Genomic DNA, 25,658 nt, shown 5'->3' on the forward strand with positions numbered 1-25,658 from the left:
ATCCTGAGTGTTCTTTCATAGGAACTTTTGCTAGGTGAGACAAGCTTTGCAAAATGCTGGCAAATTCCCATTCAAACATAAACATATCTATACATACACACAGACCTCTACAGGGGCAAAAAATAAATGGAGCTGGACTTCTTACTATTGTCACCACTCTTACGCTGTTTCCACTGTCAGATTTCTTGCACTGGATAATTGTATTTGACCTGTCAGAAGTTGTTCTGTTTGGTGACCTAACACCTAAAATACTTGAACCTGGGTGTACTGGAGCATTCTAGCATGTAATATGTCATACATTATGTAATATTGTAGCTTAGCCTTGCTTCTCTCAGTCTCATCAGTTTGACAGAATTTGTGATTTTTTTTAGCCTTTTTATGCTTTTGTTTCTCAGCGTTCAGTACAATACCCAGCATGAATTACACAAATCTGTGATGCAACCAATGGGTATCCCCCCAAAAAGAAATGCACTGTCAGTAGAGGCTAATAAATAAAGACATGATATTCAGCCTCCTGGCAGTAATGTTAAGTATCTGGCTTCTTTCTGCTTTCGCCAGCCAGTGAACGAAAACACTTCAAACAGCCCGCCTCCAACAATTCACCCCAAAGCAGCTGGAGTTTTTTTAAACGTTCCACCCACCTCAAAGATACACCATGAGAGGAAGGTTTACCTAGTCTTTAAACTAGAAAAGTCGCACTCTCGAGACTATTGTGGCAATTCTGTAAGAGGCGAGTAGGCATGTTTACTATGGTGTGATGGTTCAGTCTCTTTACTCAGCTCTAGTTGAAGCAGTTAGTTCTGCTTTGTGTATTCCCAACCTGAACTCACAAACATCCTGTCAGGGTAGGTAATGATGAGTCCTTGTTCTACTGTTCGAGTGTGGACTTTCCCATGAGAGTTTGGGAACAGCAGCAACACCAAACGGCCAGATTACTCTCCCACACTCATTTCTTTTAGATGAGCTCTTGGTGTGTTAGGGATGCACTTGGAGTTCTCAGACCAGACCGCTGATGCTTGATCGAAAAGTATGGGGTTGAGATCTTCAGTTCGGTAACTGTTGTTGTAAATCTGTCTTGAGCTGCTGTAAACCGCTGGAGGCTAGAAGGTTTGTAGAGGACAAAAGAGCTTCTCTTTTTTTCCTCCTGCATGTCTCCTTTACTGAAAGGTCAGAGTGATGCTCCCTCAGGCTTTGACCAAAGGCTAGCATGCTATTTCAGATACAGATTAAAGCTGGAGTTTAGCCAGCTGGTCTTTTTGAACTGAAATCCTCCCACCCCACCCCCCCAAGGGAAATTTGTTATTATCAACATAGCATGTAAATATGGGTTCGGCAAATCATCTATGTTAAGTTGCATGCCATTTCCAACATTTTGAACAGTATTGAAAAATGATGCCATTAGACTACATTGACTTCTGTATGCCTTAAACCACAAGCAAAAGCATAAATCAACCCAATTCAAAGCTCAACGAGCAAATAGTAAATCTCTACTATTAATAATTGATGATGGATTTATTTTTTAAATAATTTATTGTGGTGCCAAGCTCGTTTTTAATAACTGTGCTTTTATGCATGGTTTGCTGGTGACATTTTGTGATGCGTCTGGTGGAAAGAGGAAGGAAGCTTTCACAAAGGGGTAGACATAAATAATCTGATGTCATCACTTTGCCCTCACATTCTCTCAGATACGCCATGCCATGCCTCACCATGCCATGTTTTGGGACCTAATAGCAGATTTGCTGCACACTTAACTATTTCTGACTGTTCGAGTAATGTAAGAAAAGCAGGGGCTGTATTGGTGATGGTACAAAGAGTATGATAGTTTGAAAACTGTGGGGACTCCGAACCATCAAAGTAAACTTTTATTTCAGCTCATTACATTTCCCTAAAAAATAGTTCCACAGGAGCTAGAAGTTGAAGTTAAAGCTGTGGCTTTTCATCTTCATCATACGTTGAGAGACCTGTAAATCCTCTTTGTCAAAAGACAGCGAGCCATGTATGTACCACATTAGCACCAATGTGAAACTTATTCAAAATCCCTGATTGTTTCCATGGAGACACTGCAGACTGAATAAATCATTCTAATTCAGTGAGTTTACAGACACTGTCCTTGGACTGTATCCTCTGGACTAATGAAGAAGACACAGAGCACTCATTTATCAATGTAAGAATTGGTTTTACAGTATAGAAATGATAAGAACTGGGAATTCTTGGCTCTCCATGCCAAAAAAACATCCTATAATTCCAGACAGTGACTGTTAAGTTTGGTATTTTGGTATTTTGGTATTTTGACATGCTCTGACAGTGTCATTAGTGTCACGCTCATCTTCCTCTGTGTGCTGTGACTGGTCGCGGCCACTCAAATCAAATAACGCAGAACGTTAATGACACAGTGCAGCTTGCAGTGTTACGTTACGGATCATGGCTGGTAATGGCTGGTAGTGATGACACAATAATCATGTCATTTTTTCAAAGGGGGAAAAATCGAATTCCACTCTCAGCATTCACAGATTTCACACAAACAAAATGGACAAATTTGTCTCTGCAAAAGTGGTTTAGACGTTGCATGGTGTAATTGGCCTTAAAATAAATAGTGAACAATAGCGCAAGAATGCTTCTTCCTCTGGCCTCTAAGTGAACTGATTTAGTCAACATCCACCACCTCCAATCGAGGTGGGATTTCAGATTCACATTGTTGGTAGCAAAGCTATTTAGTCAGGGCACTAGACGCTGCTGCAGCTTAGAACCTCTGATAATCTGCTGTCTTACCAAAAAAGAACAAAAGCATCCGGATGTTCACTTCAAAGTTCTCTTTTGCCACAGCAATTGTTGGCCAAACAAACCCCGGCAAAAAAAAAAACGTCCAGATTAGGCCGCCCAGTCGCTCGTGAACGCTCCTCATAACGTCCTGCCACTCTTTGTTTTCCGCAGCACTTGGAAACGTGCCGCAGACATAAATCGCGGGCCCGTTTCCAAATGGCGAGGCTGTCAACATGTTAATCTGGCCGATAAACAAAGTGGTGAAGTATGCAGGGATCTCCGAGCAGCTGCTTTCCAAAGCCTTGGCTCTACCGGGGATGTGCTGTGCTGGGAGCTCAGGGACAGCCAAACGAGCTTAAAGAGTTCCAGCCCCATTAGAACCGACGACACGGATCTAAACATGAGCCTGGTGCTCTCTGTCTTAATTATTTAACCTTTAGCTCTTACTTCACCACTGGCACATTGTATTGCTGGTGTTGAAGTGCAAGCAAAAGGCTACAGCCAGGAGAAGGAATGGCCAAATTTATCCACCGGCCGGTTTGGGACTGGAGTGCACTATAAATGCTCTCCAGCCCCAGTGCTCTTTTATCTTCCACTGGAGACAATCCTAATGCCTCTTAGAGTTAGCCACTTATTGTAATATTGCATAGAGCAGGGGCCATCAGCACCAATAATTTAGAGTATGTATTAAAGAGAAAATAGTAAGATTAATAGCTGAACAATAGGCTTAGAGGTTAACAGGTTAATTACTAGTTTAGTTGGTATATTAGAAAGGCTTTCCAGGATGAGAATTGATGGTCCCTGGCCTAGGATAAAATTAGGCTTCCATTGTAATAATGCTTTTTTCTTTTCAATTTAGTGGAATAACTGTCTCAGGGCTAAAGTCTACAGTATGTGATTTAATGTGCTTTCTGCATGTGTAGTCAGAGCACCAAGCATTCTTGTATATTTTGTGTTTTTTGTCTTATTACTGTTTACTGGTTTTGGCTCTAAAAAAGATTGCCTATAAGCCAAACCATGGTCGAGCTTTTTAGCAAATGTTTGTGTTGAGCTTTCTGGTCTACATCTATTTTCACAGTGACAAGTGTTTCATTCCTTTCTTGTAAATGGATTTCACAGGAAGGTTCTTGGTATTTTATGTCTCTTGGCTAATGGGATGTATTTCTGCTGTGCCCACCAATGCAGAATATTTGGTTACGTCTCGCCTAGAGCTTTAACAATTCCTGCGGACAAAGCTGTAACAGAATTTCAGTGGTCTCTGTCTTTAATCACTAAATGCAGCTATAATGCGTGATTAATTTCTGTTTGTAATTCACTGTCATTATCATCATTGCACCTACGGTTTAATCTGAGCAGTGAAAATGCTGTCAATTTTCAGCTTTTAGGTTGGCATGCCATTATGCAAGCCATTGCCACTGCTGTGTAAACTCAGCATTTTGGTGGAGAGGCAACCATTAAAGTTCATTGCCCATCTGATGCTCCCGCTGCTCTTTTCCCCAATGGCTCCTTTATCTACCCTCTTGTCTTAGGGTCATCAGTAGCATTGCTGTAAGGACTCTCTGGGGCTAGGAGCTACCATCCTGATTTGCTGATGACTCCAGCGAATGTATCCAATAAACGCCTAGGTCATCTCTCAGTCTGTTACAGTCTGTTCTCTGATATCTAACGTTTGCCATAAATCACTCCTGTACTGCAACATTGTGTAATCTCTTTATCTCGGTATCTGGTATTGTTACTCCAACTTGACTTTCTTTACCACATAAAATATGTCTAAGAGTCAATAACAGATTAAAATGGCAGTATGTTGACATTACATGAACAAAACCAGGCTTATGATTAAAGTGGAGCTTAGGCAAGGAAGCATATTCACTAAATTAACGTTGACATAATACGCCTTAGGAGCCTCTTTAGAGAGAAATGGTTTGCATACTCTACAGTCGGTCCTTTTCACTACAATAAAAAGGCCATCAGAGATGTGCACACCCGGCGGGCGGATTTAGGAGAGAGTACAGTAATGGAGACATTTTAATAAAAGAAATGCGCAACCCCTAGGCCCTTGATTTAATCTCTGCACTCTATTTGATTTATTACCCTCTTAATTTTACCCTAAGAATGACTAATAACATGCTCTCATGAGCGTATTATTAGGCCTCTGTTTTAGCATCTCGTATTGCCCTGGACTCCAAAAGAATCGCACAGGCCAGCCCTAATGGATAGACAGCTCTCAGGAAAAGATGTGTTTCTCTGCTAAAAGCTCAGGCCAGACACAGGGCTCAGCGTAACGTCTGCCACCCTGACAAGTGGTGTTTGTGTTGGGCTTTAGACTCCCTCTGGCTCTAGCTTCTTTGGCTCTTTCTTTGCTTCATAAATGATGTCTTTCAAGATTCATTGAAGGCTGGGGTTTGGTTTAATAAAGGGACTCAGTTGCTTATGACAGCCAGGAACTTTCAATGTAACTGTAAATTTTGTGAAAAGCCATTTCGTATGGAATTTGTGTGATCAGATAAACACATTAAGTGCTAGGTAAAGGGGTTAGTTTGTGCTTCTTCTGAGTCACATGAAGCCAACCAGGCACATCTTTTTGAACTGACACTAACGCAACGTCATTGGACAGCTGAACCCACTTGGAAAAGAACACTAACTGCCAGTTCTGCTACATCAGCTGACAGACGCCTACATTGGCTAGCAACATGCCAAGTAATGAGGGGGGAGAGGGAGGGCCACCTGGGAAGAGCTAGGCCAATTATAATCTCTAGGATTCCAGCCACAGATAAAAATGATAAAAACATTTTATGTTAATTTTAGTTGGCCAAAATTAGCCACAGTTTTTTAAAAAAATATATTTTTATAAGTTTCTGCTGTTATTGGCCTGCTACTGATACTGGTTTTCAGATCATTACTTTGTTTTTCAGTATTTTGTTCTTTCGACAGAGTACCTAATCTATTTGAAATGTGAAACCCTTGGAGGTATAACACTCTGACACTGCACAGCAGTCTCACAGGCTTCCTTGCTGCAGTTGATATATTCCATTGACATCCTTTTGCTCATAAACATCTGATAGGGCACAGCAGAGAGACCGGATTCCCACACGTGAACTCTAACTAGCGCCTGACATTGCCGATGCTTCGGCCCCGGTGGAAGGGGCCGTCTCCCTCGCAGACATGTCCTGTCCTCACTCTAATGAGTGTGGAAAGGAAAAAGGCATTCCTGGAAGCCCCCTCCTCTACTACATGTGTGTGTGAAAGAGAGAGAGAGAGTGAGAGAGAAAAAGAGAGAGAGAGGATGAAAGCTTGTGGTATGATTGTGGAGAAGATTTACTCTGTGGAAATGGGAGCGCAGGGGAGGTCTGTGAAAAGAAGGTTGGCTACATAACACCCGGGTGGCACTCTTTAAACCAACAGGAGTTTTACACATTAGCCGTGCTGGAGCTGCTGTGATATATGAACTCGAGTGTTTGTCTGTGTCTGTGTGTATGTGTGTGTGTGTGTGTGTGTGTGAGATGATCCAGTCTGCTAGAGTGTCTTACCCCACACACAGAGCTGCTGTGATGACAGCTAGCTGGCCTTCCAGTGTGCCATCCCCAGAGCAACAGCAGCACGTGTAAACTTGCAAATCCAACAGACTGTCTAATAGAGCATGCCTCTTCCTCTCAGCCCTTCAAGGTGCATCATACCTTCTTATTTTAGAGCTATAAGCCTTGTGTCTCACACCTTCAGGTTTATGTCTCTAGCACATTTCATACCAGGGATGTATTGACATGGGAATCTGATAGTTTTCCCTGTCCAGAGTAATCTTTCTACTACATTTTGGAGCATTGATGTGAGGATTTAATTGCATTCAATGATTACAAGCATTAGTGAGGTAAGGGTGTTGGATGCTCAATGCTGGGGGGCTTTATTCCCCTCCAGCCCATGCCTATCAGGAGTAATGGTGGCAATAGCATCATGTTTTTCTGCTTCAGAGAGTCATATTCTATCTGCAATATTTCTTTACAGGGACTAAACAGGCTATGCATGTGCATTTGCACATTTGTGTCAGCAATGGGTGCAACTTCAGGTAGCTGAATGCATTCATTAGAAGGGTTTTTTGCCGATGCTGATGCGTGAACTGTTATAAAAAAGTAGGAATTAGGACTATGTCTACCTATATAACAGAATAAATAATTATTAATGATTATATATCATTTATTTCTGTGAGACTACAAGTGCAGCAAAATGAATACTATACAGTCATTCTAACACAGTAGTCCAGCTAAACCTTCTACTGATCTGCTTTTTATATATCTGCGTTTTAATAAGATTCCAATTTAATTGTTCATCCCTACATTATACTTAAAGGCAATACTAATTCTTTACTTAAATAAAAGAAATATAATAAAAATAACAAAAAAAACTATCAAACATTACATGTCTAGAGCCATGATTGAGGCAGTTCACCCCCTGTAACATATTAATCCCATGAGAAAGCAGTCTTAGCATTTAACCCCCAGAAGCACTGATTAAAGGACAGGATAGGATAACATACAGTTGTGGTCAGACGCTTACATACAGTCATCATGGACATGAATGTTATGGCAATGTTGGGCTTTCAGTGCACAAAGTGGGTGGAATAATGGTGAAAGAGGTCTACTTCAGAATTCTTCAGCAAAGCTGAAGACCATTAACCAGACGGATGAAACATGGGCAAAAATAATGTTCCAATAGATTCATGGAATCGATAAAGCAGAATGACATTAAGCTCATTAAGGCCTTCCTAAAGTCCTGACCTCAATCCTATCTAAAAGTCAGGTCCATGCCAGGAAATTCTATTGAGCTCTGACCAGTTGTGTCAAGTCAGAATTCTGCCAGATGCTTATTGATTGATACTAGAAGCATCTGATCAAAGTTCACCTTGCTAAGGCACATTTAACCAACTATTGGATTTGCTGTATATTTTCTTTACCTGTTTTAATTTAAAAAGACCATAAAATAATTTAAACCTGTGCACCAAATTCTTGTTTTTTTTTCTACTAAAGATGTATGTTGTTATTCATTCTGCCCCAGAAAAAGACATTCAAAGAAATCCTGACAAGTGGTGTTTGTGTTGGGCTTTAGCTCCTCTGGCTCTTTCTTTGCTTCATAAATGATGTCTTTCAATATTCATGCTTGGAGGCTAGGGTTTGGTTTAATGGAGGGACACAGTCTCTTATGACCGCCAGGAACTTTCCACATAAGCGTGAATTCGGTGAAAAGCCATTTCGTATGGAATTTGTGTGATCAGATAAACACATTAAGTGCTAGGTGAGGGATAGTTTGTGCTTCTGCCGAGTCACATGAAGCCAACCAACCACATCTTTTTGAACTGACACTAACGCAACGTCATTGGACAGCTGAACCTGCTTGGAGGGGAACACTAACTACCAGTTAGTGATGCCAAGTGATGAGGGGGGAGAGGGAGGGCCACCTGGAAAGAGCTAAGCCATTTATGATCTCTAGAACTTCCAGCCGCAGATAAAAGTCCTGTTGATTAAAAATAATCCTTTTAAACTCATTTAAACCTGTTTTTTTATTATTAAAGATGTATGTTGTCACTCATTCTACCCCCAGTTCAAAGAAATGGGTTCTCAGTCATATTGCCATGCCATTCATTTTCATGATGAGTGTACAGTATATAAACATCCAGCTGTAACTTCCAATCATTTTCAGCAACCTGAGTAAAGTCACCATATTTTAAGGGTAGATATTCAGAATAATTTCCATCGTATGTCGCAGATTATACTCAGATTGGAGCAGCTTATCCTAAGGACATTGTATTGGTTCTGCTTCTATGAAGTGTACAGGACTCTGTAAACTTTGCTCAGAATTTGATGATAAGCACATGTAATCCCATCTTTGCGCATGTAGTCTCATCACTGCCTCGCTCACTCAGCGCCGGATGTTTGCCCGATGCGGCCTGAGTTTGAAACAATGGCGCACATGTGTCAGCTCTTAAGAGTGAATGGAGCAAAGCTGTGTGCCCTGAATGATTAGATCTTCGATAAACTTCCCTAAAATGAAACAGGGATTTGATGACATGGATCAAAGGAGGCAGCGGCACAGATGGGCTGAGCAAACATACAAGAAAAACAAAGAGTTATATTCTGCTCCACAGTCACGACTCTCGTTTGCTCAGCGGCGTACGTGCTTTTTTGTTGTGGCTGTTTTTTAATGGAATTTTTGTTTTTTTCAGTCGTTTATTGAAGCAGATTACAATGATTCACCAGCCCCACTGTTTAATCTATAAATGCTTTGTGAATTCTTGAGCAGATTTAGAATTAAATATAGATCAAATGTCTTAATTATGACCAGTAACCATGCAAAGGAGACATTGAGAGAGTGATAAAGACTGCATAGCTACTACTAGGATCTTAACTGAAAGGCTCTCACATTAGTGTACATGCCATGGCCGAAGTTTAAGCTGAGGTGTGGGTCGGATTTTAAGCTCTGCAGCTCTCTGGTTATGTGTTCTACACAAGGAACAGATGCCACAAAGTCCCCGAGAAGTCTCGCCATAAACAAGAGGCAGAAGAAGTCAAACCCAAACCATTGGGTTGTCAAGGGCTAATTTGATTTAGTTAGTAGCAGTCGGTGTTGCTGCATAATGGAGCGGGTCTTTTCTTATAGAATTGAGATTTATGGATCAGCAAATACATTCTGTTGGCTTTGGATCACATTTCCGAACAGCACCTTCTTTGTGAGTCATAGCAGTCATTCACGTGTCAATTAGCATTCTCTGTATTTGTGAGCACTCTGAGCCATTGCAGCCCCATTATTAGCAGTGACCTTTACGAGCAATTTGGGTGGTGAGTCTATTATGAAAACAACAAATGAGGGGCCTTAGACAGGGCAGGGCGTATGAGTGGCCGTAGTCAGTGCCAGGAAGAGATCTGTGTTTGCTAAGCAAATAAAAGCTGTGGCAATTGGTTAGCATACAGGCCTTAAATGATCATATTGATTGATTAATATGAATAAAGCAGAGCAGGATAAAAGGGTATTTGTAAAGCAAAACTGTCATGGATACTGTGCTATTGTGAAATACTGCATAAATCTGGCTGGAATTACATATTGTGTGTAATAGGTTATTGTGCAGTGGTAGTCGTCCCAGCAAAACTCCTGTCTTTGCTTCTGTATTTGTTTGATTGATTGCCTGACTGTCTGGGTGACTGACTGACTAATAGATTGATTGATTGAATTGATTTGCTCTCTTTTTCTGCCCCCACACACAAACTACCACACTGTAACACAATGAGTACAGAACTAGCCATGGGGTGTATTAACCTGCTTTTCCTCTTTTCTCTTCCTTTTCCATCTCTCCCCTTTTTCCTCTTCTGTCCTGTGTATGTGTCTGTGTGTGTGTGTGTGTGTGTGTGTGTGACTCTCTGCTGCCCTCTATTCTGCTCTTCTCCAGTGGCTGCTCCTCTGCCTCCAAACTGCTGCTCTGGTTCTGCAACACTAGACCTGTTCCTGTCTAGTGCTGTGTGAGGAGCTTGCAAGTGAGTCTTTTCACATACAAACACACACATGCACACACAAACACATACACACACACACACCTGCTGTCTGCATGCTCTCCTTCAAGTTCAGTCCTTGATGCTATCGCGTTCTGGGTCAATGAGGTGGCTGATTATAATTTTATATTACATTTCTAATGACTGTGTGTGTGTGTGTGTGTGAAGCTGAGACTTGTATATGTCTGTGTACGGAAGTATCTGTGTTTGGGTGCTTAAAATGTTGTCTTTTAAAGCCAGCGGTTCTCCTGGTGACTCATTGTGGCCAATTTCATGCTGTGATGATCTTTAAAGATATAAAATTCCTTCCTCATTCACAGCTTTTTGTTCACCGCTACCTCAGTGAATAGCAACTCGACGGGCCAAGTGTGCTTGTAAACATAGATTATAGTCTCTAGGGGTATAAGCCGGATTTCATTATCTACTACTTGATGTAGCAAACACACAATCTAAAGACAGCCTGTGTCGATCACAGTAAATATGTAATTAAATTACTCAAGTCAGAGTGACTGCCATTGGTGTAGGTTTTAAGAGTTATGCAGCTGCAGTCCCAGATGCTGTTGACTGTGTTTGATATATAGAGGGTATGCACGTGGCGTCACAGGTGGTTGGAGTCACTGCGGCCACGCCCACTGAGTGGCAAAAAGACTGACTAAGTGGCTGCGTGCCGCTAACACAAAAACAGGAGAGAGCTGTTGTGCGACTGACTGTACAAACATATTCAGCAGGAATTCAGAGCAATCCTTTTACAGACTGCTGAAATCTCAAGAACTGACAACAGAAACGAATGGATTGAAACTAAAACTAGTGGTTGGTGTGGCGCAACAGATAACACCACTAGCTGTCAGTAAACTACCACACCATGTGGGAGACTGGGGTTCGATTCCCAGTCTGGGTGGCTATGCTGCGCTACACCAATAAGAGTCCTTGGGCAAGACTCCTAACACTACGTTGGCCCACCTCTGTAATACGTGTGACCTTGTAAGTCGCTCTGGATAAGCACGTCAGCTAAATACCATAAATGTAAATGAATGTGATGTCAAATCATACGCAGTCCATACTAGAACAACAGGTCTTATATGACTTAAAGCATGTACTGCTAAACAAACTTGGAGCTTGGGGTCAGATACCACAGGCCAGTTTAAGAGATCTTGTCCATTTTGTGGCTGTTTGGTTGGATCTACATGCCACCAAAATGTATTTAAGAGGCAACAGTGTATTTGAATAACAAAACAGGAGGTGAAAAGTTCTTTAATACATATTTGATACATGGAAGTGACAAATGTGAACCTTAAACACTGTTGTCTCTTCCTGTTCCAAGAAAATTCAAAACAACAAACAACAGTGCTGGAAAACAGGCCAATTCCAAAACACAAAAAAAGTTACATTGTTTATTTTAAAATCACATACACCTCGTCCACATACACCTCGTCCACACCTCGTTAATAAGACCCAGCTAGTCCTAGCCAAAGCTGGAAAGTTGTAAAACGCAACAGTTGCTTTGGGAGAAAATTGTATTTTTGATACTTTTAGTCTAATTTTGTTTACGAAAAAACAGGTTGCTACATAAATCAGACCTAGTGACCTTGGCCTGCACCAGTTTTCACAAAAGAGTAACTCGAACTGGGTGAGTGAGGAAGCTAAAGCCAGGCAATTGAGCAGGTACTGTGCTAGGCAAAATCCCTCCAATCAGCTAACTGCTTTATATTGTTAACTACACTTTCCGATTAGGCACCAAAGAACCCATTACAGGAAAGAATTACAATATTCTTGTTCTTGTTGGTGTTAAAAGCAAAGCTATGCTATGCTATGCAACATGGCTCCTGTGAGCCGCTGCAGTGACAGGAACCAGTCAATAGAAGCAGATCTCATCATTTCATGTCAAAAGGTGAAGTTATACTGAAGTGTGTGGTTTTACTGGCCTTTGTGCTTGAAATGCTGTTTTTCAAAGGTAACTTTATAATGGAACGTAAGATGTAATGTTGCTTTCCTCGAAGAAGTTTGCTTGTAGCTTATTTCTTTAAAAGGGACTGCTTGCCCACTAATGAGGACACACTGGCTGTGTACACTGCTCCATATCTGCCTTTCTCTTGCACTCACTCTCTCTCTTTCTTGCTCTCTCTCTCATGCTGATTCTTCACTGGTAATTGGAGTTTTACTTATGCCAGCGTTTACAGAGGGTATTTTTGAACTTTTGAACTTTCCGCTTGCTTCCACTGTTATATCAGATCATTTTGTTACTTTTAAAGTTTTGTTTTCAATATTTTTACTAAGCTGTGTATTGCTCTGTTTATCTTTTATTTACTTTCAAAATCATAACATGGTATGCTGTCTCAGTGCTCTCAAAGCTGTTCTGAATATCCTTATCTAGAAAAGAACATTATTACAATTAGTTAAGGTTCTAATAACATGAGGCAACAAATTGTTTCAGCCGGAATCAATTATTCACAGAATGGAAATGAACATAAAGTTTTAAGAGCACATGTTGATGTGCTATTTACACCCCCAGATTGGATGTGTTGGATGTGTGTGTTGTGATCTGATATTGGCTGAAAGCAGTAGCTGTTCACACGTATTTCACACTGTTAATTTTTTGAGGTGCGTGTCAGATTGCCCTTTGTGCTTCCAGACAAGGCCGTGAGTGGACTACATTATTATGACGTCAAGCAATCATTAGTGACCTCTTAGAAACGATTATTCCATTACATCTTTCAATAGGAACGCCTCCGATCTGACCGGGAGAAGCGGTTTAAAGACTACGGCCATTGAGAAGAAGCCAATTAAGTGTAGGTTTGTGAGAAAATTACTGTCCAGCATTCAGTCTTAAGGATCACTTTGTGGTGGCCGAGTAGCTCGCTTTGTTTGGTGTATGGTACACACAGTCACTGCTGTGGACCTCCGCTGCTTCGTGTGCCACCCATTACAGACATCGAAGACTAGCCACTCATGCTATTGTCTGCGCCGTTGTATAAATTGCTTCTACAAACTGTGCGTTGCTCCAGGACATGAGTTCTTGTTCATTTGAGTCACTGCAATCACAGTCAATCAATCGTCACTTTGTCCATGATAGTGGAAACAAAGGGGCTGAGCTCACCCAGAGCACCTCAGATCTCTGTCTGGTTTAAATTTAGCAGTGCAGATGTCGTATCGGAGGCTGCGTGAGTGCATGGGCTCAGGCAAAGACATTGCAGTGTTATCTGGGGACAGATGTGTGTGTGTGTGCATGTGTGTGTTGGGGAAGGGGGAGATCAGGGTGAAATTGAAACTGACAACATCACTGACTTTCAGCGGGATTTGCTTTATTGATTCCAATCAGTGCTTGACAAGAGACGCATGTCTATATCAAAGCCTAAACTAAAGTTAAGAAAGAATGACACTCTGACTCGCCACTGACCATTCTCCTCCCTCAACTGTAGAGGGTCCAGTCACTGCTGGTATTTCTGGTTAAAATACTCTTCTAAAAACTGTGCTCATACTATTATTATACAGCCTGTGTTGCAATAATAATAAGAGTAGTAATAATGGTAATAACAGTGATAGTACAAATAAGAATTTCAATATATTCATATGCAACTTTTAATGCATAGTAATGCAGCTCAAGGTGGATCCAAATACCAGGTTTATAACATTCTACTGCTTATTATTTTTGTTTTAATACGAATTTGGCCACCCCTGGTCAAATTAGATGTGTTGTTGATTGTCTAGGTGTAATTAAGTTTATATCTTCTAAAGTGAACACATGTGCACATTCTAAACCTTAATATTTTTTTATTTGTATGCTTCCTTGTTCATTGTATTTTCTCTTAAAGGATTATAATGCTTGCGGTTAGAATTATTGTTTGGTTATAGAAGTGTGTTATGGAAGTTTGGATCTGCCACCCGGTCCTGGCCATTTTATTGATTTAAATACAATGATAAAAATGCATAATTAAAGCAATAAAGAATCAGAACACCTGAACAGAAAAGCATAACAGTATAATAAAATTACTTAAAAAGAATTTAAACACGGAAAGAGGCCATTTCACATGTTGAAAATTTGAGGAAAATACAAGATGATTTAAGGTACATTAGTACACATCTCACCTCTGCTTCCTATGTGGCACTTTTTTCGTTTTCTTCTTTTTCTTTCATTTTCATTAAATAACCAAGACCAAAACTAAATAGAGGGAAGTTTAATTTTAGCTCTTAGCTAACTGAGTGTCTAATGCACACCTGCTGTTAGGCGTCCCAATAAAGAGAGAGCAAGACAGGGTCACTTCTCAAGAAATTTGGCCCAGATTTTTTTTTCTTTTTCACATTGTACAGCCTTAGACTGTGGTCCGATCTGTCCATGTGCTGTAAAGTGACTTAATCAGCAAAAATTTGGCTTTTCCACAGTTGCTTTTAGTGAAAATCTTGAGGGGTTTTCAGTTACTGTTTTTAATTTTCTCCTTTCAGCTAGAAGGAAGGAACTGTAATTACAATTACATGTTAGACATTTGTTAAGCTATGCCATCAGTGAGTGTTTGCTGTTTGAGGTACAGTTTCGTAAGTCGCTTTGAAAGATAATTGCATTTGTATTGTGTAAATATACACGGAAAGCAAATGAACAGATTTGAACAACACATTTGATCTGTTATTGTTTCATTTATTTAACACAGTTTCAGTCAGTGTATGCATTCAATTTGTTCAGATCAATTTGCATGTCTACAAGAGACTGGATTATATTTGGACTGAACCGAGAAATGGAGTGGGTGTACTCTCAGTGTATGAGGATAATCCTGTCTGCTTCTCTTTATCCTGATGCCTCATTCTCTTTGCTGAGGTGTCATCAGCTTTCGTTTATTTAATTATTTATGCATTCATTGTTTGAAGAGACTGAATAATACTGGTGTTGCATTTATAATTTCTCTTTTTCTCCTTGATGTCTCTTCTATGTATAGCATGCCCAGGAGGCAGGAAAACCCAACAAAGGTCCATGAAGGAGTCGAAATGTGTGGTGCAGATAGCAGCGCCATTTACAGAGCTATAAGCATCATGGTTGTCATAGCTCTTTGAATGGTACTGCCATATGTACTGAACTACCACCAACATGGCCCACATTGATGAATTTTATTGCTCTGCGGTCTGATTTGAGTGTATGAAAAGATTTTATTGTGTGTACTGCAGTGTACAAGGTAAGTATTAGGAACTGCATGGCAATTTTAGCTTGTTTTGGATAACAGTCACAGTTAGTGATGCATGATAATGGACAGAACTGACATTATGATACTTATTTATTGCTGTACAATATATATTGCAATATTTTAAAATGCAGGAATTTACCAGATTTCTCCAAAAATCTGTGATACAACATGTTGTGATAATAATGCTCTCTGGAAGATTGGAGGAAAATAAATGGTATTGAGTAGATAAAGTCTGTCCTAGAAAAATAAGAACTGAATTTTCCTTTTGTATTAATCAGGTTGTAGCATGATGTGTATGATTTCATTTACTTTATGTGACATGTGCACATTGTGATGATGATGCTGATATATGGTGTAGCTCTAGTCACAGTTAGGACAGTTATGTACATGATCATTTTTGTTGACCTCGAAACTGAAGTGCCATGTTGGATTTCGCTGTGCGTCACCATAAAAAAATATGTTGTCAGATGTCGAAGTTTCAATGCTGTGTTCCACAGCTCTGGTGTAGGATGATTTTGGCCTTGAGTCGAATGAGTGAGGAGAGTGGATTCATGTGAATGAGCTGGATTGTCGTCTTGGTCTAAAAACAGTGTGTTTATTTTATCTCTTTTTATTTCTGTAGAATGTAAAAGACTTTTTTTATATTACAAGGCAAGACAACCATGACGACATGTTGGACACAGATGGAATTTGGCCTACGCCCCATCCGGGCAGTGAACACAGACCATACACACTAGTGAGAAAACACACACAGTAACAGTGAGCACACATGCCTGAAACGATGGGCAGCCATTGCTGCAGCGCACAGGAAGCAGAGAGGGTTAATGGCCTTGCTCAAGTGCCCAACGATGGGTGCTTGGCGAGCCTGGGGATCAAACCCACACCCCATCAATAGTCCGGCGCTCTAATCGCTGAGCCACCACTGCCCCATTGGAATTGCAATTCCAGTGTCTGAATAGTCTTAATTAAATTTAAAGTTCATATATAACTGCATTTTAATGCAGTTAATTATATTATCATTGTCAAAGAAACTCTGTCACAATAGCCATCACTGCTCAAGACCTTTTACACTTGGAATGAATAGACTTGAGGTCTTTTACAGGCTAGTAGTTAAGGTTAATGTAAGTTGCTGGACAGCAGAGTGAATTTAAAAACTCTAAATGAAAGGATTGATCTCCTGCTGAGGGAAGCATGCCACAGGGCTAATCTTAGGAACAGCTCGTAACACTTTGTTGCTCCTAACAAATGTTGTGTGTGAGTAATGGAATTTAACAATGAATCAACTCATATCACAGTGACAATAAACATGCAGTAAATCACGCAGCCTTAGTGAGTTTGGTACCTTAACATGAACAGCCTATCAGTCTTGTGGCGTAGAATTCTCAGTCCTACATGCTAAAGTTTACTCTTGCCCACTCTGTGCAAACAAACGAGTGGCTGAGAGCGATGGATCAATAGAAGGAATGTCAGGATCACTCGCAGCGAGCAGTCTAAAGAGGCCTGAAGTGTCTGAGGTTGAAAGGAGACGTGAACATTGTAAAAACACTTCAGCTTCAGCCGACTGCATTAAAATCTGATAGGCCAGTCCAAGTAACATGGCCTTGAAATTTATTGGAGTGTGTATCAGCATTATTTCTTTTTATCAGCCTGTAAAGAGGGACCTGAGAGCTAGGTCTGTTATTAGCTACATTACGTTATGGAAGAGCAGTCATTACGTAAGAAGAATGGGCACTTCTCTCACACAATCCTGCCCTGGGTATCTGAGTAGTCCCTTAACTTTTCTCTTTTTCTTCAGTGTTATGTTTAGCTTGCTGGGTGACTTTGGCGCTAACTTTTAAGTGCTTTTATTTATTGATTGTTGGCTTTATAGCAAACTGCACTAGACATTACCTTTCATTTGTCATTTGTCCTTATTAGCTTGGTGGCATTGGCATTTTAACTCGGTGACATTGCAATGGATGTGCCTCTCCAAGACATGGTTTCCTGTCTGCAGCCTTTATTTCCGAGAACATACAGAGCCTTCCTCTGCCTCAACACTTGCTTTAGAGCACAGATGTGCTGTATCAACTTTCAAACACAAAAATGTTTATGCTGAGAGAGACGCTTGCGGTCTTGTCATTTTGTAATATGTGGTTGTGCGGTCAGTCATTGGTATGTGCTCTTTCTACACTACTCTCATTCATACTGTAGAGTTGTGTTAAAAACGGTCGACTCATGGTCGACTCCACCGCACACTCAAATGAAAAGCGAGCAGAAGAACTGATCAATATAGCATTAGGGCAACTATATGAAACAAACCATTTGAATAAATGGTTATTAGAGTGCCCGTTTTTGCTTTCCTCTTTTGCGCAGTGTGGTAAAATGGGTGATTATGCTTAATTACTAAGTGGGTTTAGCTCCTGTAATTTAAGGTGTGTGTATTGCCTGAGGATTTAGAAGATTTAAGCAGCAGTCTGTTCAGTCAATACTCTTGCATATGTCTGCGTGTGGTCCCTCCAGTGGCGTAATGGAAAGTAAGCTGCATCTCTGCATGCACTGCATATGGTGAGCTATGAGCCCAGCAAATAGCAGTGAAATATTGTGAAATTAAGGCAAAGAGAGCACAAGCCATTTTTTGTCTTTTAGGGAAAAAAAGAAATGAAAATGTGTATAAAACAGACCTCAAACACAGTTGAGATTTTGTTTTTATCACCTATACAAGCACTTGTACCTGACAAGTGTTTTTGGATTTGTCTTAGAGTGATACCATGCAAGGTGATGGTAACAACTACTTTGACAAGTGTTTATTGCTCATTGGTAGGATTTATAACAACATGGCCAGTCAGTATATTAAGAATATAATAAATGAATAAATAATAAAATGTTTCCAGGACATAATTTAAGCTTAGTCTAGGATTAAATCCATGATTTATCACTGAAAAGCCCTTTATTTTTGTTCTAGGATTAAGCTTAAGCTTCCTGGTAGTCCAGGAAGCCACCTCTCAAGGTATAATCTTTAAGCAGTTATACAGACTGATTTTGACTGACTCCTAGATATATATATAATAATGTATTACATACATGATTAACTATCTTTCCTCATTCGTTTGTGTTGGCTTTAAATGCTGTAACTTTGCCCACATACTATACCTACGGTAGATAAATGAGGGGTGCTGCCAAAGAGAGTCAGAGCCTCGCTATTATGGCACATGGCAGCAGATTTTAAAAGAGTCCAAATCACTGCATTTTGAGTAAAAGGAAAGTCGATGGCGGGTATTCAAGTGCAAGCGCTCCTGCTTTTGCTCTGTAAAAATACCTCTATGTGTCATGAAAATGAGCCTGTAGCTCAGAGGTCCAAGAAAAGCAGCAGGACTAAGTACAGAAACCTTAGCGCCCTGCTGGTTAAGTGTGTTCCTGCCTCTTATGGAAGTAACCGCATGCTTACAAATGTGTGGACAAGTGAAGAGACATTTATTTGATACTGTCAGATATTTGTTTTGTGCTATCAGTGGAGGTCTGAGCAAGGCAGCTTTTTTATTTGAGGTTCAGAAATGGAGCTGTGGTGTTTTAGATCCATTAGCAGCTTTCTGGCACCACTCTGTGAATGGCAGGGACAATATCCCTCCATTTTATGTGGACTTATTTATCAAAATTAGCGCAAATATGAAATGTTGTCAGAGTGTGTGAATGTTAGAATATTTAAAGGAAACACATGAATGCATGGGCCATTTGTTTTCATCTAGGTGTCAGATCGTTATATTATTCTTGCAAAGTTAGTTCTCTGTTGAATCAGGAGCTCAGATTACTTTCCAAATTTGACACCAGCGTTCATACGCTGCCTTATGCATTATAAACGCGTGAGAGGCACTGTGCAGGTATTCTCAGGTAAACACCAGCTGCTTGACTGAGCTCTCTGCCGTTCTGCTGCCAGGACGGGGAGCAGGGGGTGTGTATTCAGCTATTTTCTGTATTCCTGCTGCAGTGGTGGTGGCTTTATACTATTAAATGAATAGTTGGGTAAAAAAAATCTGATTTACACAATTCTGCGCTTGTAAAAATGCAGTCAGCCCAAAAATGTAGGGTGTTCTTTAATCTTAAAGTACAGCTTTAAGTACTGAAATGGTGACATGAAATAGTATGAATGGTTCATGAAGATAGTACAGTCTTTCTTTGTGATATATAGCAGTGTTTCTCAATCCTGATCCTGGAGGCCTGCACATTTTAGTGGATTCATTGCGTTAACACACCCCCTGCAACTCTGAAAGGGCTTGGTAATGATCTGATTTGTTGACTCAGGTGTGTTGGGAGCAGGGAAAGCACTACAATGTGCAGGGCAGGGTGCATCCTGGACCAGGGTTGACAAACACTGCTATATAGAACCAAGTTCTATGTAGAAACATCCCTAATTACAAAAATAACCATTAAAGCATCCATATTTTTCTTTGAGTCACACATCTATATAGGACCATTGTATTGTAGAACTATTAAAGAACCGATTTTAAGGGTTTTATCTATATATATATATAATTTTGTTCGTTGAATATTTCTGTTTTTCTCCCAGTTTGGTACTTCCACTGAACCCACCTGTTTGTAGCTCCCCCCTAGCAATGCTCCCTACTGTAGAAGGGTAAGGACTTAACAAATCTCCTCTAATATATGCAAAGCCAGCCACCGCCTCTTTTCGAACTGCCGCCAATGCGGCATCGCAGAGCAACTGACACCCTCTAGGCAATGTTTGCCAGTTGTGCTTTCTCGGACTCCGGGTGCTGATGGCGGCATGGCTCAGGATTTGAACAAGGGCCATAGTGCCAGTGCATTAGACCACTTAGCCACTGGGAGCCCTAAGTGTAGGAGGTGAGAATGTCATAATTAAAGACAGTCACTGGAAATCTACTTAATAGCTCCACACTGTTTAAAAATAAAGGCACTACAAAGGGTTATTTGAGCAATGTCATAGATGATACATTTTTGAATCCATAAGGAATCATTTTTGTAAAAGAGATGTGTGAGCATGAATACATTTAGAAGTTTTTTGCACATTATTACTCCAAAGAACCCTTTCTAGGACCATATATGTTTAGGAGTTCATCTCCTGAGGTTTGTCGGCATGGTGGGCTGTGTGTACGTGTCTGCTTATCGGGAAACATTTAGCAGCTCTCTGCCATGTGTTGGGCTACTTTTGGCACATTGAGGGGAAAGAAGGAAAAGCCCCTCACTGCAGCTGTCCATTTATTAACCGAGAGCCTGCCTGTGGCCATGGGGCAAGCTTGTAAACATTTTTTACAGGATTTCGCTGTGGTTTATGTTCTGGAAAAATGAATCAAACAAGCACCTAAACAGACTTCTCTCTTTTCCTGCTCTCAGTTTCTCTCTTCTGATCACCTCGCACGTAGACACAGATGTCCGTGTCGACAGGGATGTGCACTTCCAATAAAGAGTGTGCCTCTTAGGTAAACACTGGCACTCGTCTTTCCCCTCTTAGGGCCTCTTTGTACTTTTCCTCTTGCTTTTTTGCTCTCCTTCTCTCTTTCTCTCACTCTCTCTAGCTATTTCTTTCCCGACATCCACTTCTTCTGTTCCAAAATCTGCTCTTCATTTTGGACTGCAAAACAGTCAGGTCATGAACGCTCAACTTCTGCTGTCACTCAGCTCAAAAGCAATCAAACCTTCTATCTTTGAACATGTGTGTGTCTGAAACCTCATCCGGTGCTGGTTAAGAGTTGTTTGAAAGACACACACATGGGTTCATGGAGCGTTGCCAACTGGGTCCAGACTACACCCTGATGCTCAAAGTCAGCTGGCAGGGTAGGGCCTGGTTTGGGTCCTGATTGTTTGGCTGCTTGATGAGTGAAATGTCTTGCTGAGCTCTGTCTCATTACAGCACATGGTCCTGCTGCACATGCTGAACATGCTGGTAGTGTTGACTTTGTGAACACAGTGGCATAGTTAGTCTAGTCTTCAGATATTACTTTAATGAGTAAACTACTTTCATGTATTCCCCCTTTAATGGGTTAAATGTTAATGTTGAAAATTGTTACTACCTTATAACAATACATCCGAAGACATCCCTTTTTACTCTTAACCCCTTAACGCAGCAAGGCTTGTTTCACACTAAGGTGAATTACTCTGTCTGTAACAACAGGACTTCTGTAGAAACATTGATAACCGAAGTTTGCAATAACACTTTCAGCCCACAGGCTGGCCATAGGCTGTTACAGGGGTTGAGTTCTGGTTTAAATATATATAAACTATGTAAGATTGTTGACACATTTTCAATATACTGCAATATGTAGCAGTATAATCACAATAGTAGTATTTTGGCCAAATCTGAATAAGAATATTATGCTTCAGACTCTACTGTTCCTGGTGCACTCTCAGGCTCTGATGCGATGGAACATGTCTAAGTAGATGAGCTTGTAATAGATTGCCTACCCTCTCTTCCTACTAAGTTAGCCTGAAATTGCAGATGGTATCATACTGTGGAGCAAGTTATCTTGATTTGCCTTGTCTTGGCTAATTCCAGCCTTCCACAGCAGGAGATTTTCCCTCTGTTTCTCCGGCTAACATTGCATTTCTTTTCTGGCTGAAATCAGAGAGCTAGTTTCACAAAACTACATCACAAGGCAATCTTGAGGATAGATAAGAAAACTTTATAAACGTAAATTAGGGCCACTTTGTTGTTTTTTTTACAGACCACACAGTGTTCTTTTTCCATCTGTTGCTTTATGTTTTCAGAGCAGGGTCTGTAATGTATCTCACTTGGAGCTGTAACTTTACTCAAAAATGACTGAGTCTATAAAGCTTTGACATTTGTGGGTTTAGTTAAGTGGATTTATGCTTCTCTTTATTCAAACCATCATCGGTAAGGTAAAATATAAGTGTCTGCTTTCAATATCTATGTCTGTAAAAATGTCTAGAAGAGCCAAATGATCATTCTCCATTCTCCAGGTCTAGTTAGTGCCCTGCCATGGTTATTTAACTTTTTTTGTTCCACATCTGAACTTTTTTGGCATGGGCTAAAGAACTTAGCAACAAAACTTGAAGCCCAGATGAAAAGTGGGGTATCGTAAACTGTCATGTAAAAACTCCTTTCGGCACTGCACATGTACGATATGTCATGTGTAGCCAAAAGTTGGGCTGCAAAGATTTCATATTCAGTTAGGAAACATTTAAACTGGCAACATAGTATTGGGCATTTAAAGGGCACAAATCACAGAAAACCACACTGTCATCCTTTTTTTGAAATTTGAAGTTGGATGGAGAAACTGTTTCAAAATGTACTGTTCACACTCCTTAGTCTGTTCACACCATAAATGAAAAATTAGCCACCAAGACAGTTCATCTGTAGTGGACAATCCAAGTAAAGTGATACCAAAGATTTTATTCCAAGTTGTTTTGAAACATTTCTATTGGTCCACTCATCATGAATGTTGACTACTGCCAGATTTAAATTAAGTGAAAAACAAATGTGCAAAATGGACAAATTACTTAAACAGCAAAGACATGTTGGTCTGGAAACCGTTGGCACATCTCAAGGTCTTGAATGTATGTTCGACAGTAACTAAACAGTGTGTTCTCGTAGTTACTGTGTTGGATATGGGAGAAATAGGCAGGTTTGAAGACCAGTTTGGCCTTGGCTATTTGACAGTTCCACCTGGGCATCTCTGAAACAGCAATGCTTGTGGGGTGCTCCTGATAAGCAGTGATGAATGTCACCCAACCAGTTCAGTGGTCCAAAGAAATGACAGGGTGTTGGACGCCCCAAGCTCATCATGGCGCATGAGCCGCAAAAACTATTCCATCTGGTCTTAACCAACAGAAAGGCTACTGTAGCAAGTCACAGTATTATTTTAATGATAGATACAGGAGGAAAGATTCACAGCACTACGCATCACACCCTACACGCCAAAAAATGTAAAAAAAAAAATTTAAAAAAAAAGAAGAAGAAGAAGGCCTATACGACAGATAAATCAGCTGGTAGTCTGGTTATCTGGGTCTTCGTGAGGGAAAATGAACAGGGCAAATGTCTCTAAAGCTGTTCCCATCATTTCATAGTGAGGGAAGCCCCCAACCCCAGGGGAGAGGTTGATGTGGTCTGTGCTGTGTTGCACTACAGATGGCCTGCAATGGACTGTTGGAACAGCAACTAGCGGACTTGAAAAGAGTGACTGGACTTTAATGATGTCAGTGGAGCGGAAGTGAAAACAAACACACAGCCCTCTTTCTCTTTCTTCCCCTCTCTCACTCTCTCTCTCTCTCTCTCTCTTAGTCTCTTCTTTCTGTATCCTTCTCTTTCTCTCTATCCCCATCTCTGTCTTTGTCTCTCTCCCATGCTGGCTCTACTCTGTGGGATTTACAGGCACGCAGCAGCGCAACACAATCCACAGAAGCAGTGACAGCACAAATGCTGACCCTCATGTATATAACTGCCACAGAAGTCCCTAGATATTCGCTTTTAAAGATGGATGTTTTTAATTTAAATCAGTCCACCACATGTTCTTTCTCAGCAGGACTCATTGATGTTTATGCGCCTATTTGTTGACTGGTGCTCCAAGAGGGCTATGGTCTAATCTGTTACTGATGCTTAGTGTGTGTAGCATACCTGATTAAAGCAGAGCTTCAGTTAAATAAATTGTAGAAGTGAAAATAAAATATAACAGGAGAAAATACATAAAGTAGACTGAAGCAGGAAAAATGCGGTAATCTGGCATGTTTACAACCGTTCGGTATTGTATTGGAAAATTTGACATTTCAGGTGACGTTCATTTGTAAAACTTTGGAATAGCTTTTTCCCAGCCCTGGGTTTTTCAGTGCAGGCTTGATTGTGTAGATCAGGACCTCTACAAACAGTACATTGTTGAGTGAGAGAGCGGCAATGTGGCAGCAATTCTCCTTTCTGCCTCACTGAATTGCTGTAGCACGTTTCCTTTCTAAATCCCGGAACATTAACGACTTTTGAGGGGGTGAAGGGTTTCAAGGTAAATTTCATGCCCAATTTCTCTACAGGAATTGCTTTCGGTTTGCTTGTTTATCAAAAGGGTTCGTAATGATTTTTTTTGGGGGGTAGAAGGTCATTGCCAGAGATGGAGGTAATAGAGCAGCGTTTAGGCGTCATATTCAGCCGTCAGCACCAGGAAGAGCTCTGACTGTGCTGCACGTAGCCCTTACTGTATATAGAAGCCCATTATAAATTCCTACCATAGACTTGGAAATCTGGAAATCACCTTCAGGTTGCCAAGAGATTGCTAGGAGCTATATTGATTCATTGTCATTTCAATAATTAGTCCATTACCAGCTAAAGAATGTCCTTTTGCTGTCCAGCTCAAGGTTAACGAAATCATTGATGGGTCAGAAATTTGCAACAGAAAGGCTTCAATATAACAGTCCTGTATAATGGAAGGAACTGCTTTTTGTACATTAAAAAGATATTTTACTTCAGCTCAGGAGACCCGCCTAGTTCTCTTTGCTTCATCACTGTCTGCACACAATTCATATTCAGTGTAGTACTGCATAATGTAGGCAATATCGTTGAATGGAAGGCAATATCAATGAAACACTTTAGAAGTGAGACGTGCCTCACTTTTGGAGATGCTCTGCGTCTATAGATCAGCTTTATCGGGTTATCAGTATTCATGCCTGATTTCTGGGAATGCACTTGCAGAATCACTGCCAGCGTGCAAATCACATGCAATCTTTTAAACATAGTGTCCCTGGAAGCAAGGATGGAAGTCATATACCATTTCTGCATCATAAAAACTTGCTTTTGGCCACATCCTGAATAGAACTGAATATATTTTTAATAGGGTCCTTTTTTCACAGGACTGTTTATATACTCTTTTTCAAATTGTCTTCACTGCTACAATGGTGCTATCCTTGAAAACCCCATTGTCCAATAAAAAGCAAGCATGTTTTTTATTGGACAGCAGTGATATGGAGTTTCTCTTCAAATACAGTGTGACTTGTTTCTACATGCTGCAGTAAAGTTCTTTTTCCATCATTTTGTTGAGTTTACTTTGAAAACAATAGCATACAAAATTGCGAATAACAGTCATTATCTACACTTCTATATGTTCCCTCAGAACAGTTTAATATCTCAACTGTGGTGCACAATTTGCAACGGAAATTTATATACTTTCTCCCTCCAATTCTGGAGTGACTGAGTCCTCTTCCATATCAAGCTGATAATTCAACAGTTAAAGCTGTTGCGTGACGTGGACTTCAGAGCTAG

At 40.5% G+C, this 25,658-nt stretch overlaps 1 protein-coding gene across 4 annotated transcripts in view; it reads left to right on the plus strand.

Annotated features, from left to right (window-relative positions):
- The window catches only part of htr4 (5-hydroxytryptamine receptor 4), a 75,985-nt gene that overhangs the window by 46,346 nt on the left and 3,981 nt on the right, over positions 1 to 25,658 (plus strand). The window contains exon 7 of one of the 4 annotated variants that reach the window (XM_072663487.1): positions 10,187 to 10,271. The exons of the other annotated variants lie outside the window; for them this stretch is intronic. Within the exon in view, the coding sequence (XP_072519588.1) occupies positions 10,187 to 10,250 (64 nt within the window). The 3' untranslated portion in view covers positions 10,251 to 10,271. The remainder of the gene's footprint in view (positions 1 to 10,186; positions 10,272 to 25,658) is intronic. 4 annotated transcript variants of the gene reach the window in all.

Source organism: Salminus brasiliensis, chromosome 19, assembly GCF_030463535.1.
Source record: "Salminus brasiliensis chromosome 19, fSalBra1.hap2, whole genome shotgun sequence".
NCBI classification, from domain to species: domain Eukaryota; kingdom Metazoa; phylum Chordata; class Actinopteri; order Characiformes; family Bryconidae; genus Salminus; species Salminus brasiliensis.